The sequence below is a fragment of the Peromyscus eremicus genome, chromosome 5 (assembly GCF_949786415.1).
Source record: "Peromyscus eremicus chromosome 5, PerEre_H2_v1, whole genome shotgun sequence".
In the NCBI taxonomy this organism is placed as follows: domain Eukaryota; kingdom Metazoa; phylum Chordata; class Mammalia; order Rodentia; family Cricetidae; genus Peromyscus; species Peromyscus eremicus.
The window spans coordinates 7,943,659-7,956,868 of record NC_081420.1 but is presented as its reverse complement, the minus strand read 5'-3'; the positions used below and the strand labels follow the sequence as shown (position 1 = coordinate 7,956,868).

The 13,210-nt window shown below is 46.9% G+C and overlaps 1 protein-coding gene across 4 annotated transcripts in view; it reads right to left on the bottom strand.

The window, feature by feature from the left end:
• LOC131910903 (core histone macro-H2A.1) overlaps nucleotides 1–13,210 on the bottom strand; it is a 64,685-nt gene that overhangs the window by 16,595 nt on the left and 34,880 nt on the right. Inside the window, exons 5-6 of one of the 4 annotated variants that reach the window (XM_059262828.1) lie at nucleotides 6,762–6,872; nucleotides 311–410 (exon numbers count right to left, since the gene is read on the bottom strand). In XM_059262828.1, coding sequence (XP_059118811.1) covers nucleotides 311–410; nucleotides 6,762–6,872 — 211 coding nt within the window. The remainder of the gene's footprint in view (nucleotides 1–310; nucleotides 411–6,761; nucleotides 6,873–13,210) is intronic. The other 3 variants (XM_059262829.1, XM_059262830.1, XM_059262831.1) reach the window with 3 other exon arrangements.

Below are 13,210 nucleotides of genomic sequence, written 5' to 3'. Positions count from 1 at the left end.
AAAAAAAAAACACAATTTAAAATCCCTCCCAAGAAACCAGCAGCCAGTCTGATCATTATGGAAGAGAATTTAGATGGTGATGTATTTGCAATCCAGGGGAAGTAGCCAATCACAATCGATGAGACATGAAACCATCTCCATTTGGAGTGGCCTAGATAGAGTCAGTATTTAAGGTCTACAACCAAATGCTAATCAAGGATTGGGGATTTGCCTTGACCATGCTTAAGTCTAGGCAAATTAAAAGCCTAAATTCTGGGTTCCATAAATTCTCATCTGACAGCTGGTGGTGCCAAACCCCATCCCCAATTACCTAGGTCATCTTTAAGGTCAATGTCAGCATTGGTAGGATTGATTATGGCCTCCACCTCAAAGCCGGCTAAATTACTGATTTCACTGTGAATAAGGTTCAGCTGAAAAGAAAAGCATGAGGTGGGAAATAACAGGAGAGCCGGCAAGTTGCAGAGCAGTGAACCCTGGACACGGGTGAGGCGGTGATGCTCACAGTGCACCGGGCACAGAGAGAAACAGGAGCCGCTGGAATTGTGGATCTACTTCAAACAGAAGACTCCAGTGCCACAGACTGCTAGAAGCAAGCTAGGCGGGGCATTCAGAACCTGCAGATGTTGCTTAGGGTGAAAGGGAAGCACAAGCCGCGTGGGCCTGGGAAAGAGCTGGCAGTTTTCCTGTAGAGGAACCAGGGTGCTCAGTGTGGGAGGAGGAGGGGTCCTTGTCCTTGGGCACTAAGGCAGTGGAGAAACCCTACCTGGCGGTGTGTACACCTACAAAGTGCCACTGTCTTGCAAGCGTTTGCAGATCTTTAAGGCTTCTTCACCACTGTAGCTGCTGGCTGTCCCTCCCTCCTTCCATCTTGCTCAGGAATAGCAAAGAGCAAGAATGGTCTGTTGCTTGGGGACATTTAATTTTATGCGCCCATTAGTCACACAATGTTGGAGTTCTGGGGACACCTGGCGAGAAACCCAGTAGTTCTCCAGAAAGACAATGTGTCTTCTTAAAAATAATGTCACCACACTGGTCAGGTTGCACTGAGGCTGATGGCTGGCTTGCAAATACCTTGCGTTGTGTCTGCCCCATCAACTGGGTCTTTCTGAAGGGCCACTGACCTTTCTCCCACTGCTGCTCTGTTGCCATGGCAACCCTTGGTCACTAACTAAGAGCAGTGGGTGCTGGATTCGGCTGTCCTGGCCCTGCTCCCGCTTTTCTGTAGGTTCAGGTGTGGCTAAGCTTGCATGTTCACAGTCTCTGTCTTGTCATCACTTGTCTTCACTGATGTCAACTGTAGCATCTGCAGCCCACAGACCTGCCAAGACCTAGGCTTAGGGAGTGCCTGAGCCTGCAGGGGGCAGCAGGACTGAAGCCCTGTCCTGAAGTTCACTATGGAGGGTATAGATGGAGTGCAAGCCAGGGTGGCTCCTGGCTATTGAGCCCCAAGGTGTTGAACTTCTGGGGCCAAACATTTTGTTTTAAAGAAAAAAAAGGTTGGTAAACTATATGCAAGAGAAATACACCCCCAAATTTCTGATCCCTAAAAGCTGCTAGATTCTCAAAGTCTAAAAGTCCTTTGGGAGAAAGCAATGGTAGAAATGAATGTGGTTGTTCGGCCAAAGAAAGATACAAAGAAGAAAGGCCCAATTTCTACACCGGGGCTTTCTCTTCCTAGCACCTTATGGTGATTTGGGGGCTAGTCGCATCCCCAAAGCAGCAGAAGAAAGTCATCAGGTTTCCTTATCAAGCTGCCTATCAGGGGCTCTTGGTCCTAGAGGCAGATGCACTAGGCCCTGGCTGCTCCTTCCTGATGGGAGGAGGGCAGGGTGGGCACAGACTCCAAGGAAATGCTACTCATAACAACAAACTAAGCCAATATCCCATGCCTCCACCAACCAACCAACCAAATCACACTGTGAAAAGGCAAGAGGTTGGTAAAGGATAAAACGGGAAAGGAATCCTTTGCTCGGTGTGGCATGAAGGTGCACACATTTAAGTATCTACTGGATGATACGTTGAAAAGTCATGCAGGTTTAACCCTTAAAACTTTTTTTTTCTAATTGTATGGTTATATTCAGTGGAGAAGCAACTGTTTTCACAGGCTCTGATTCTACTAGCCAGGAAGCATCATCCTGAGACCATCAGTGGCCAGCCCTTGACTGTTCTGGGGAGCAACACCTATGTCCAGGGAAATGGGCTCTCTGGGGAAACCTTTGCTGAAGGTAGGAAGCAGCTGCAAACAGAACTCAGTTCCTTGGAGAATTCCTAGTCCTTTCTGGCCTCATCACTGATGGAAAGCGTTCTTGAAAGTAAGGACCAGTGCACCTCAGGAGGCCTGTTACTTAGTGCTGGTAATTTCCAGCTAATGGAGGGCTGACAGTCTCACTCACATCTAAGCATGAGGCTAATGTTGGGACTGTCCATCTGTGCTTATGTGTCAGGGCACAGCATGGATGTTCAGACCATGGCACTGGGCTACAAGACTCTGCTGCTGTTATAGAATGTACACAAGCATGAAAAAATTAAAAATCCTCTGGTCTACAGCGTTTGGCAGAGACTGGTAGGGAAAGAAGAACTGGCTCACTCTTTGTAAAGAAGAACAGGTAATTACCTTGGCTTGGGCAGGCTGAACCAATGGCAAAGGTCATTAGTGAGATGACCATCAACAGAAAAAAAGACACTAGATAAGAGAAGAAAACCCAGGAACACAGTGCATATGGGCTATGTGTGCATAAGCCCCGAAAGGACCACAAGGTCTAGTTATCCACACCTGAACCACCATGTCCTGGGCCAAAACAAGAATCAGTCAGGATAGGTCTCCTCTCAGTCAAAGAGCATGTGAGTACAGATCATATGGCAGAGGAGAGGGACTTGTATTACAAATCAGACTGCCAGAGAATTGTGGAAATTCCCAATAGTCCGGTTTCCCGGGAAGGAGGAGATCGTTAGTGGTTTCAGTGCCTGTGTAAAGTGAAGATTAAACACTTGGGTTTTACACCATGGCATGAGAACTTCAGTGCGGCTGTGTATCCTCGTGGCTGCTGCAGACAGAGTACTGGGTGTTGTCAATAAGAGAGCAGGAGTGTGTCCTTTTGGCTACAGCTGGAACAAAGGGACTTAGCCTAGAAAACTGCAAGGTCCCTTCCCCCACAGGTGACTGATCATTCAGCTCTCAACCCTGTGGTACCTCTCCCTGACATCTATACCCAGACCTCTCCTAGGGTGGTTCTGTCCCATTTAGCAATGAACATCAAACACCATCAGATGTAACTCTTGGGGTGAAATGAACATCTCCTCTACTGTAAGGTAGGATTAAAGGAAATGCAGGCTCAGTAACTGGGCCCTCGGCCAGGCTTGCACTCCAGCAGCTGGAAGCCCGTCTGGCCTTCCCTAGGTGGGGAGGTCGGGAGAGTGTTGGCCAATGATGGAGAGAAGCAAGCAGCCTGTTCTATACCCTGACCTGACCTAGCTGGCTGAAGGAAATGGTACAATCCCTTTTAAAATCGGATTGGAAATTCAATTTTAAGACATGTGGGTAGTTATTACAGATCTTTTGATTGGTGTGTTGGGTCTACCTGTAACTGTCAAACTTTGGTGTCATTCACAACAACAACGAGGGACGCCTGGGCTGGCCTCACTTTCCTAACTTACATCTAGAGCAATTCTTTTCCTGCCCTCAGAGTCCACTTTCCCGTGAAGGGGAATGGGAGGGAGTTGTCTTCAATAGAACATCTTTCCCAGAGGCCACAGCAGGCCACTCCTGTCTTCACATCTGTGCTGTCCCTTATCACCCATGTTTCTAGCCTGAACCTTCCCAGAGCCTTGGGCCTAGGGACACCATGTGGTGGGCTTCTGGCCAAGCAGTACTCCAGAAAGACATGGACGTCCAGAAAGTGCCAGAGGCCAGGGTGGGCCGTGCCGCATGACCCCATCAGCATTCCCTGCTCTGCTCAGAGGCTGGGCGGTGGTCTGAATGGAGGGATGGAGATGAGAACTCCCTCTCTTGTCAACTTCCCGCCCTCAGAAGAAGCAGCATGGGTCAAAGGGAATTCCCAGACCTGCTGCCCGGGCCTATAGCACCTGCTACCATGAGTCTGATCAGGGACTCAATTACACTCCGCCTAGCCTGATCTCCCAACTGCCTCGAATACAGCTTCTACCACAAAACCACCACCACTGACAGAGACAGGGATGTACGCACTGCAAGTGGGTTTTGTTGCTGCTGTTGTTTTGTCTGAAATAAACCATGAGGTCCTCAAACGGCTAAGGAAAAGCCAGGTCTCAATGGAACCACACGGCAAAACATTCGTGGATTCGGGCTCACAGCACTGTTTTCTTAAAAAAAGGAAAAATATTCAACCATGTGTGTGAACATGGAAATCACAGTCACAGGTTCTCCTGAGACTTCAGTCTGTGAAATGCATCATTAACAACAATTAGAGCCCAGGCTCCTAAGCCCTGGACTGGTTCCTTCTGTGAGCAGCTTAGCAACCAGGCTCACAGGGCTGGGGTGGCCCAGGGTCACCTTTCTCACCTGCTTGCTGTATTCGAGTGTGCTTTCACCGTCACAGATGGGACATGAGGGGCAGAGAGCAGGTTACCACAACCATATTCTAAAGAACACTTTCAGAAACGTTCAATGAAACCCAAACTAAAGCCCGAGCCAGGCTCCAGCGTGCTTTGTGTGACATGGACTCCCACCCACGACACTACATGCTAGCCTGCTGCCTGACAGTCAAAGCCAGTAAGTGGCCTGGAAGTGCTGCTTCGGAGTGTGTCCTGGATTGCACTTACTCTGCCTCTGGCTACAGGAGTCGAGAGCTCTTGAAAGGATAGAGCACCCTAATTTCTCATGTGGGTGCCCAGGCTGACCTGAGATGATGGAGGTTACTCAGCCTCTGTTTGCTGATTCTGGGGACCTCTTCCGGGGAGCGTGAGTGTCAGCACATCCTGCTGTACACACACTCAGCAAGAAGGGCGGTTTCATGATATCCAAAGACTGAAGTGTTTAAATGTGCAGAAAGTGGATCAGCATTCGGTGCCTCTGCTTAGGGCTGCCCATTCTACTCTGGGTTCTGTCTCAGTAAGTCTTTATCAGAAGTCCAGATCTCAAACAGGCACACTAGCTTCATGATCTAGCCTGATGCCTTCATTCTACTCATCAGACCATCTGCAAATTATTGGAGCATCGATACTTTTCTGTGGCTTTCTGAACCCCTGCCAGCCCTGAGAGGGACAGTTAGTATTAAGAGATTTACAGTGTTTACCCTGAGGTACTCCCTCTGCAATCAGAGCAGAAGGATCTGAGAGCAGAGCTGCACAGAGCAGCCACCTACGGCCCTGCAGACACAAGCAAGGTATCCTTAGCGAGGCTCCAGGCAACACCCCAAATGTGGACGGGACCCCTCTTTCTGAATCAACAGAGCAACAGAAGGGCGTCTGTGTTGGCACATGGGACTTCCACGGCTGGGTACTCTCATACTGTTTGCAAGTGTGTCTTTTGTAGTGAGGCGAATGTGAGTTCCGGCTGTGGCTGCCTCTGGGATGGCAGCAGAGGGAAGCAGAACCAGGAGAGGCCGGGGTGGAGGTGACTAAGAGCAGGGTGGGTGAGGAAAAAGCTGGCTGTCCCCAGAAACTGAGCCGTGCTCCCTGCTCACTAGGCCTCCCGGCCCTAGCTAATCATTCCTTAGGGAAGGAGAAGATAAGTGACTAGTCTTAAACAGCAGAGGGATTTCACATGTCAGTGGCAACTGAGGCAATGTGATGGGCATTAAAGGTGTGGAAGTAGACCCAGGTGTTTGCCTTTAGTGCTGAGTAGAAGTTAAACTTTCAAAGCCCCAGACCTTAAGATGACAACTAGAGCTGCTGCTTTAGAAAAATGCACACAAAATACAGATAATGGTTACACAACGTAAACAGCGATGGTTAGATTCCGGAACAGTCACCGCAGGAATTGCATCATGAGAGCCTGAGTGCAATTAGTGACAGAAGAGGGAAGGGCTGGGGACAACTGGCAATGAGTGAGCAAGAAAATGGTGTCATTGTGACGCAAAATAAAACTGACAGTGAGGACCTAAAAATGATGCAGCTTCTAAACCATTTACACCACCTTTAAGCAAACGGACCTGCAAGGTCAAATTCAGTCCTTAAAGATTTTTTTTAACATATTTTAAAAAAAACTGAGACAAGTCCCACCCCTCTTTTAATCAACTCTCATTTTCAGGTCTTAAAAGCCTTTGCATCATTTTTATTTTCAATAAAAGTGAATCAACTTTTACAAAACCATGGCGTCCTGGCAAAGCTGCATCACTGGGACGGCTGAAAATATATTTATTGCCCATGGTTAAAACAAACAACTGGCTCGAGGAGTCGCCTGGTGGGTCAGTGAAGAAGCCCCTGGTAGGAACAACCCAGCTCCCTGGACCAGATCAGTGCCCACCAGAACCTGCTGGACAGGACTTCTCCCCCTGTACAACCCATGCTACCTGAGGACTAGCCTCCTCCAGAGCACCTCCTCACCTAGGCTGAGCCCAAGGGTCCTCTTGCCTTCTTGCACTACCCTCTCCCCTTCCTGGAACCTGCCAGAATCCCCTGACCCAGCTTGGTGATTCTATCAGAATTCACCCCTCCCTGGGGCTACTTCCAAAGCCACTCCCCCGAAAGTTGGTCTGTCCACCCTCTGAGCTGAGTGGCACCCAGGAATCTCAGCCTATGGCCTCTCCCAGGGCCCTGGAGCAGACTGAGGGCTGTCTGCCTACCTTCTGGCCAAGGAAGAGGCTCTTGGTGGAGAGGACGGTGAAGCCATCCGCAGGAGCGCCCTCTGTCGTACTGTCTGCGCTGGCCGCCTTGCTGACTTCTCCCTGCTTCTTCTTGTACAAATCAGAGAGTTAGAACATGGACCATCGGGCAGGGGCCACACAACTCTGTCCTTCCTAGTAAGGAGGCAGCCCCAGGCCTCACCCACTACCAATTCAGAGGGCACAGGAAACAAAACCACTGGCATGTCCCACAGTAGAGGTTATGACTTATTTTGATAGCCCTGAGTTTTATGAAAACATCTTAAATTGTATTTTATTACTTCTAGTCTTGAAAATGACCTTAAAAGCAAACCTAAATTTCCAATTATTTAGAAGAGAATCATTTCATAAATTCAGAATAATATCTCTTCACTAACGGTTTTTAGGTATCTCCCCTTTTTAGATATGTGCACGTGACTCAATTTGTACGTGACTTATTGCTAGAGGCTCACCCTTGTAATCCAGTGCTCAGAAGGCTGAGGCAGGAGGACTGCTGTTAGTTTAAGGCAACCTGGGCTACATAGCTGAGTTCTTAGCAAGCTTTAACTACGTGTGAGATGGCGCCTTAAAACAAAAAAGAAGAAAGCAAACCGTTTCAGGTGACAGTAGTGGAGGTCCTTTCCCATCTTCCTCCCTAGAGCTCGCTGTGGAGAAGGTCATGGGGGCCACTGTGTCCCCACCCCACAGTGCCAAACTTTAACACACTCCCAGCATCATGCAGACTAAACTATGTGTGCCTGGAGATCCTGAGGAACTTCCAAGAGGTACAGGGCCTTCCTTCCATTCTCGGCTTTCTAATGTACTTCCTTCTACCCTCGGTCCCCCTTCAAAACCCTCTCCTTTCACTGCCCAAGGAAGCGGTAAAAAGGACACATGGCTCTGGGAACACATACTTTAAGGTGAAAGGTAATAGAAATGGATATTTAGCTTGTATGTGGATTGTCGACATTCAGATATTTTATAAGATGAGGACAGTGGGAATGAGGGGGACTTTTAATTAGACGGTTCATCTTTTTTCTTTTCCCTTCCCCCAGATTATCAGAGTACACTGATCCTGAGAAAGGTCCAGTGGGAGAAAATCAAGAAGATGTGGCTGAGGCAGAGCTCAGTGACAGACACCTGCCTAGATGATGAAGAAGGGTGATCTTGGACAGTATGCTCAGGACAGGGCCCGTGTCCTGGTTAGTAGCAGCCTCCCGTGCATTAGAAAAATCATCTACTTTTGCCGACTGCTTTAGCAGTGAAGACGGCTTTGGCAATGATATAGCTGACTTTCCATAAACTAAGTAAACTAAACCCACAGCTCCGGGGTTTTGAGACTGGACAAAAGCACTTATCAAGAAAGAGAGCCAGCAGAGTTATACTCCGATTCTCACCGGTTCATTTTCCTAATACTTGGAATTCAACTGACCTGATTCATGGAAGAGAGCCAGGTAATCAAGAACCGCGTGGGAAGCCGCGGCCTCTGGTGACAGACTTTTGGAGAGTGAGGAAAGAAAGGCCGACAGAGCATCCACAGGTCTGCTGTTTTCAGCCCCATGGTTTCAGCAAAACTGAAAGAACGTCTGAGTTCACAGCTGGAGACCACTGAAAAGCCCTGCAGTTTGTCAATGTCCCAATGTCAGCTGCAACTCAGCAGTGAGTGAGGCAGGCTGACAGCAGGGAAACCTGGTGAGGGAGGGTGCTTAGGAACACCATGCTGTCTTGTAACTCACTTGTAAATTTGATGGGAGACTGCTAACCTGACCATTTGTACCAGGAAAAGAGAGGACAGAGCGACAGAGTTGCTGTAACAAACCTCTCTGCTCTCATTTTATCATTCTAGGGAGCAAGATTTTCAGAGTTTTTACAGCTTGTGCTACAGAACAGGATGCTGACCTTCATCTCATCTGAGCAATTCATACATCTTAGGATCCTTCAACCAGCTGGGGAGGAATCATTCATCCTACTAGGAGATGCTTTTCCAATAAAATTTCATTTTTTCTCTAAAACCTTTAATGCATATTTGGTTTGATTAAATCTATATTATTAAGTTATCTTGAGAAATGTACATCATTTAGTATAAGATCACAAAAACTATTTCAAATGAATTGAAATATACAGTGTTCTGCTACGAACGTCACTAAAACACTAAGCATAAAGATACATCACATGAGGTCAGTGAAACGGCTGAGCAGAGAAAGGCACGAACCACACAAGCCTGGTGGCCTGAGCTTGATCCCCAGGACCCATGTAAAAGTGTGGAGAGAACTGAACCTGAGAGGTTGTCTTCTGACTTCATACTCAAATGGTGGCACAGGCACACACAGCAAAGGCACGCACGCGCGCGCACACACACACACACACACACACACACACTTTAATAAAGCATTAGAATTAAATTCTGTAGGGTAAGTGAAAGAAAGGTAAGTAAAAAGATATAAATTTTCCAGTGTTAGTAAACTGTTTTGTTGTGAATTTGTATAAACAAGAGAGACAGAGAGACAGACAGAGAGAATACTAAAAATAACTTTAAATTTCTTATGAAGAATCTGTCAGACTTTAAATGTAAATGTATACAAAGCTTGAAAATTCTCTCAGGAGCTTGAACACCACTATTCTAGTCAGCACAGCATCACTCATAGAGCGATTGCTCAGTCTGTGGCCAGGAATGGGGTGCAGGTGTCTCCCTGAGGGTTAAGCAGATAGAGAGAAGCACAATGCCTTGTAAGAGGTGAGAAGGCCTCGTGGACAGTGTCAGACATCCACTGTCAGGGCATGTTTCTGTGGACAGTGTCAGACATCCACTGTCAGGGCGTGTTTCTGTGGACAGTGTCAGACATCCACTGTCAGGGCGTGTTTCTGTGGACAGGTGTCTGTGGACAGTGTCAGACATCCACTGTCAGGGCGTGTTTCTGTGGACAGGTGTCTGTGGACAGTGTCAGACATCCACTGTCAGGGCGTGTTTCTGTGGACAGTGTCAGACATCCACTGTCAGGGTGTGTTTCTGTGGACAGTGTCAGACATCCACTGTCAGGGCGTGTTTCTGTGGACGTGACTGGCTTTCAGCAGTGATTTATAGAGATTGTGGTAGCCCCACTTACCCTGCAGTGGGTGACTTTGCAGTCCTCTACCATCAGAACAGTAGGATTCCTGCCAAGAGGCTGGCCCACGATCATAGGATGCACTAGTGATAGTACTTGAACTTGTAATTTCTGCATTTGAACCCTGGCTCCACTAGCTGTGTGACCTGGGCAAACTGAAAACTGCTTGCCTTTCCTTAAGACTCCTCACTTGGAAAATGGAACTGAGGCTGGCGACTCCTGACTGAATGAGAGCAACCAGTAAGTGCTGCACAGAGAAGCATCCATTCTGCAGAGAACTTAGGCCTTTGTGAAGCAGCAGAAGCCCCAGGTTAGCCCAACGGTCTGCATGCAAGAAGCCACCACATTCAAATCATAACCATGTGAAATTGAAGCACATTGCCTGCAATTACAGAAGAAAAATGCCTCTTCTCTCTTAAAGTGGGGATACAAGGGAATAGATTCTTCTCTGATCAAAGATTGGGAGAAAATCTAAGCAATCCCATGTAACTCGAATGACTGTAAGATTTTCAGACTCTTATTTTGTTTGGTTTTTTTTTTTTTGGTTTTTCGAGACAGGGTTTCTCTGTGTAGCTTTGCGCCTTTCCTGGATCTCACTCTGTAGACCAGACTCTTATTTTTACATAAATGCAAAAGTGCTGTATATTGGTGATGTAGAAGGCTGCTCTGAAAAAGGATAGCAGGTCAGAGTCAGTCTGGAGTCACATTTACACTCCTGAACTCAGTATTAAATAAGATGGAGCAAGACCTGCCAGCCAAGTTCACCTATGCCTCATCTACTCTCCATCAGTCAAAGGTCAGTGAACTGTCAGGGTGGCAATTCCTCATAAGAATCAACTCTTTTTTGCTGACATCCCTTAACACTGTGGTTCTCAACCTTCCTAATGCTGTGACCCTTTAACACAGTTCCTCACGTTGTGGTGACCTGTAACCATAAAATCATTTCATTGCTACTTTATAACTGCAATTTTGCTACTGTTATGAATTGTAAGGTAAATATCTGATATGTGACTCCCAAAGGGGTCACAACGCACATGTTGAGAACCACTGCTGTAACAGACCATTAATCACTTAATTTGCACTTTGTTCCTCAGAAAAGAGGCACTCACCAAAATCAGCCTGGCCTTTTGGCAGGCAGTGAGCAGTAAGCACACCTTCATCACCTGGGGGTGGGGTCTTCACACAGGAAAAGGGTGGATTTGACAATGCAACAGAATGAGAGAATGGCCCAGGTCAGGTCAGGGCAGCTGCAGCTCCCACCATGACACAGGCTGTTTCATGTGCTTTGCATGAATTCTCTTTTAAGCCTCCTAAGTTCCCTGTGTTGTAGCTTCACTTCATAGATGGGGAAACTGAGCATCATAAGAAACTTGCCAAGAACACACAAATGGCATAATTAGAATATAGCCAGGTCACAGACCCTAGGCCTTCCACTTTTGACACTACACTACATTGCCAAAACAGTGACTTAACGTTTTAAACATCTAGGATAGAAGGGTTTCCCATACATATATATATATATATACATATATATATATATGTATATATATATATATATTTTTATATACAGACTTTCTAAAAAGTAGGTTAATAATTCATTATATAATGACAGTGATGGGAGCAAGACCTTTTTTTTCTGCCTCCAAACTTACACACATTACCTATACAAAAATATATTATGCAATATCCCCAGAGTCACTGGTTGTAGGCTGGAACAGACCCTGTCATTTTATGGGCTAGGGCAGACCAAGGCAGAGAAGGGAGCAGACTTTCCTGAGGCCACCCAAGTAGGCAGAGCCCAGGGCATAGCCAGAGCTCCGGACTTGAGTTGCAGGGTTTTCTGTACCCTCTGACTATTCCCACCGTAGCTGCCTCAACTGTCACACTGGAGATTTTCAAAACCTTCAAATTATACAGAATTGAGGGAGGAAATTATGATTTGGATGTCAAGTGCTGACACTTGAAAAACACCAACTCCCTTTCAGTGCAAGTGTTTTAGCATGTCTCTGAGGTGAGGTGCGCTGCGCATGCCCCTGGAAAGGTGATTTTCAGCTTGTTCCACAGCAACATGGAGATGCCAGGTCCTCCACTGTTGCTGGGAGCTGACACAATTTACATTAAACAAATGTTTTGAAAATTAGCTGTTCACGGTTCCAATTTCAGCCTCCCCCAGGGTTTAATGTCAGCCAAATACTGGTACAGTAAGCAGACAATGTGTTTTATTGTGTGGAAGAAAAACAGACCACCATCACAGGCTCCCTGCTTTTGTAATCAAAGGAGAGGTTGAGTGTTCAAGTGATTATTGACATATGGTTATTAGGAACATAGCTACTAGGGACTGGAGCAACACACACACACACACACACACACACACACACACACACACACTCATATTCACACACACATAAATTCACTCATGCCACACACATACAAATCCACTCATACACACCACACACACACACACACACACAATATATATATATATATATATATATATATTCGCACCATACACACTTGCAAATACACACATTCACACAAATACACTCACACATTACATACATACAAAAATACACTCATACACACACCACACACACAAATACACTCACACACACCACATACATATACACACATCACAGGCACACACACAAATACATACATCACACAAATCACACACACACACACACACACACACACACACACACACACACACACACACCACAGACATTCAACCTATGACAGAAGACTAGGGTGAAGGGGAGCAAGGCTTGGTCAGGTTTGCTGTAGGCCCTGGCATCTCAAGATCTGTTCAGATAGCACAACTTGAGTGCGTGGAAGAGGGTAAGGACCAAGCTCAACACATAGTCCACTCTGCTGTGCCAGCACCTAATTCCAGGGCCTTGCTGTGGGCAGCCAGGCCCTGGGGTCCATTTTCAAGGGAGAGGAGGCTTGGCTTCTCTGTGCTTCTTCTGACATTCCAAAGGGCCGTCCTGGCACTTGTCCTGCTTCCTCTGCCCTGCCCTTCCTCCCAAGTGCAAACAGAAAGAGGGAAGGGAACCTCTAACCTGCTCACTTTACAGGTAGCAGAAATGAACAAGGAACATTCTGTGAAGTCCTGCCCTGCCTGCTCCACCTCCTCCAGATCTCCTGAGCAAGGTAGAATGCAAGTATCTGGAAATACTAGCTGCTCGAGGTCAGGGTTCTCTTTCCAGGAATGTGGAACAATTCTGGGCCTTGGAAAGGTATTTATTTAGATTTTGATGTCATGGCAGTGTTGTTTGCACTCACAAGTGTGTGTGAGGAGACAGCACCTTCTCCCCAACTAACACC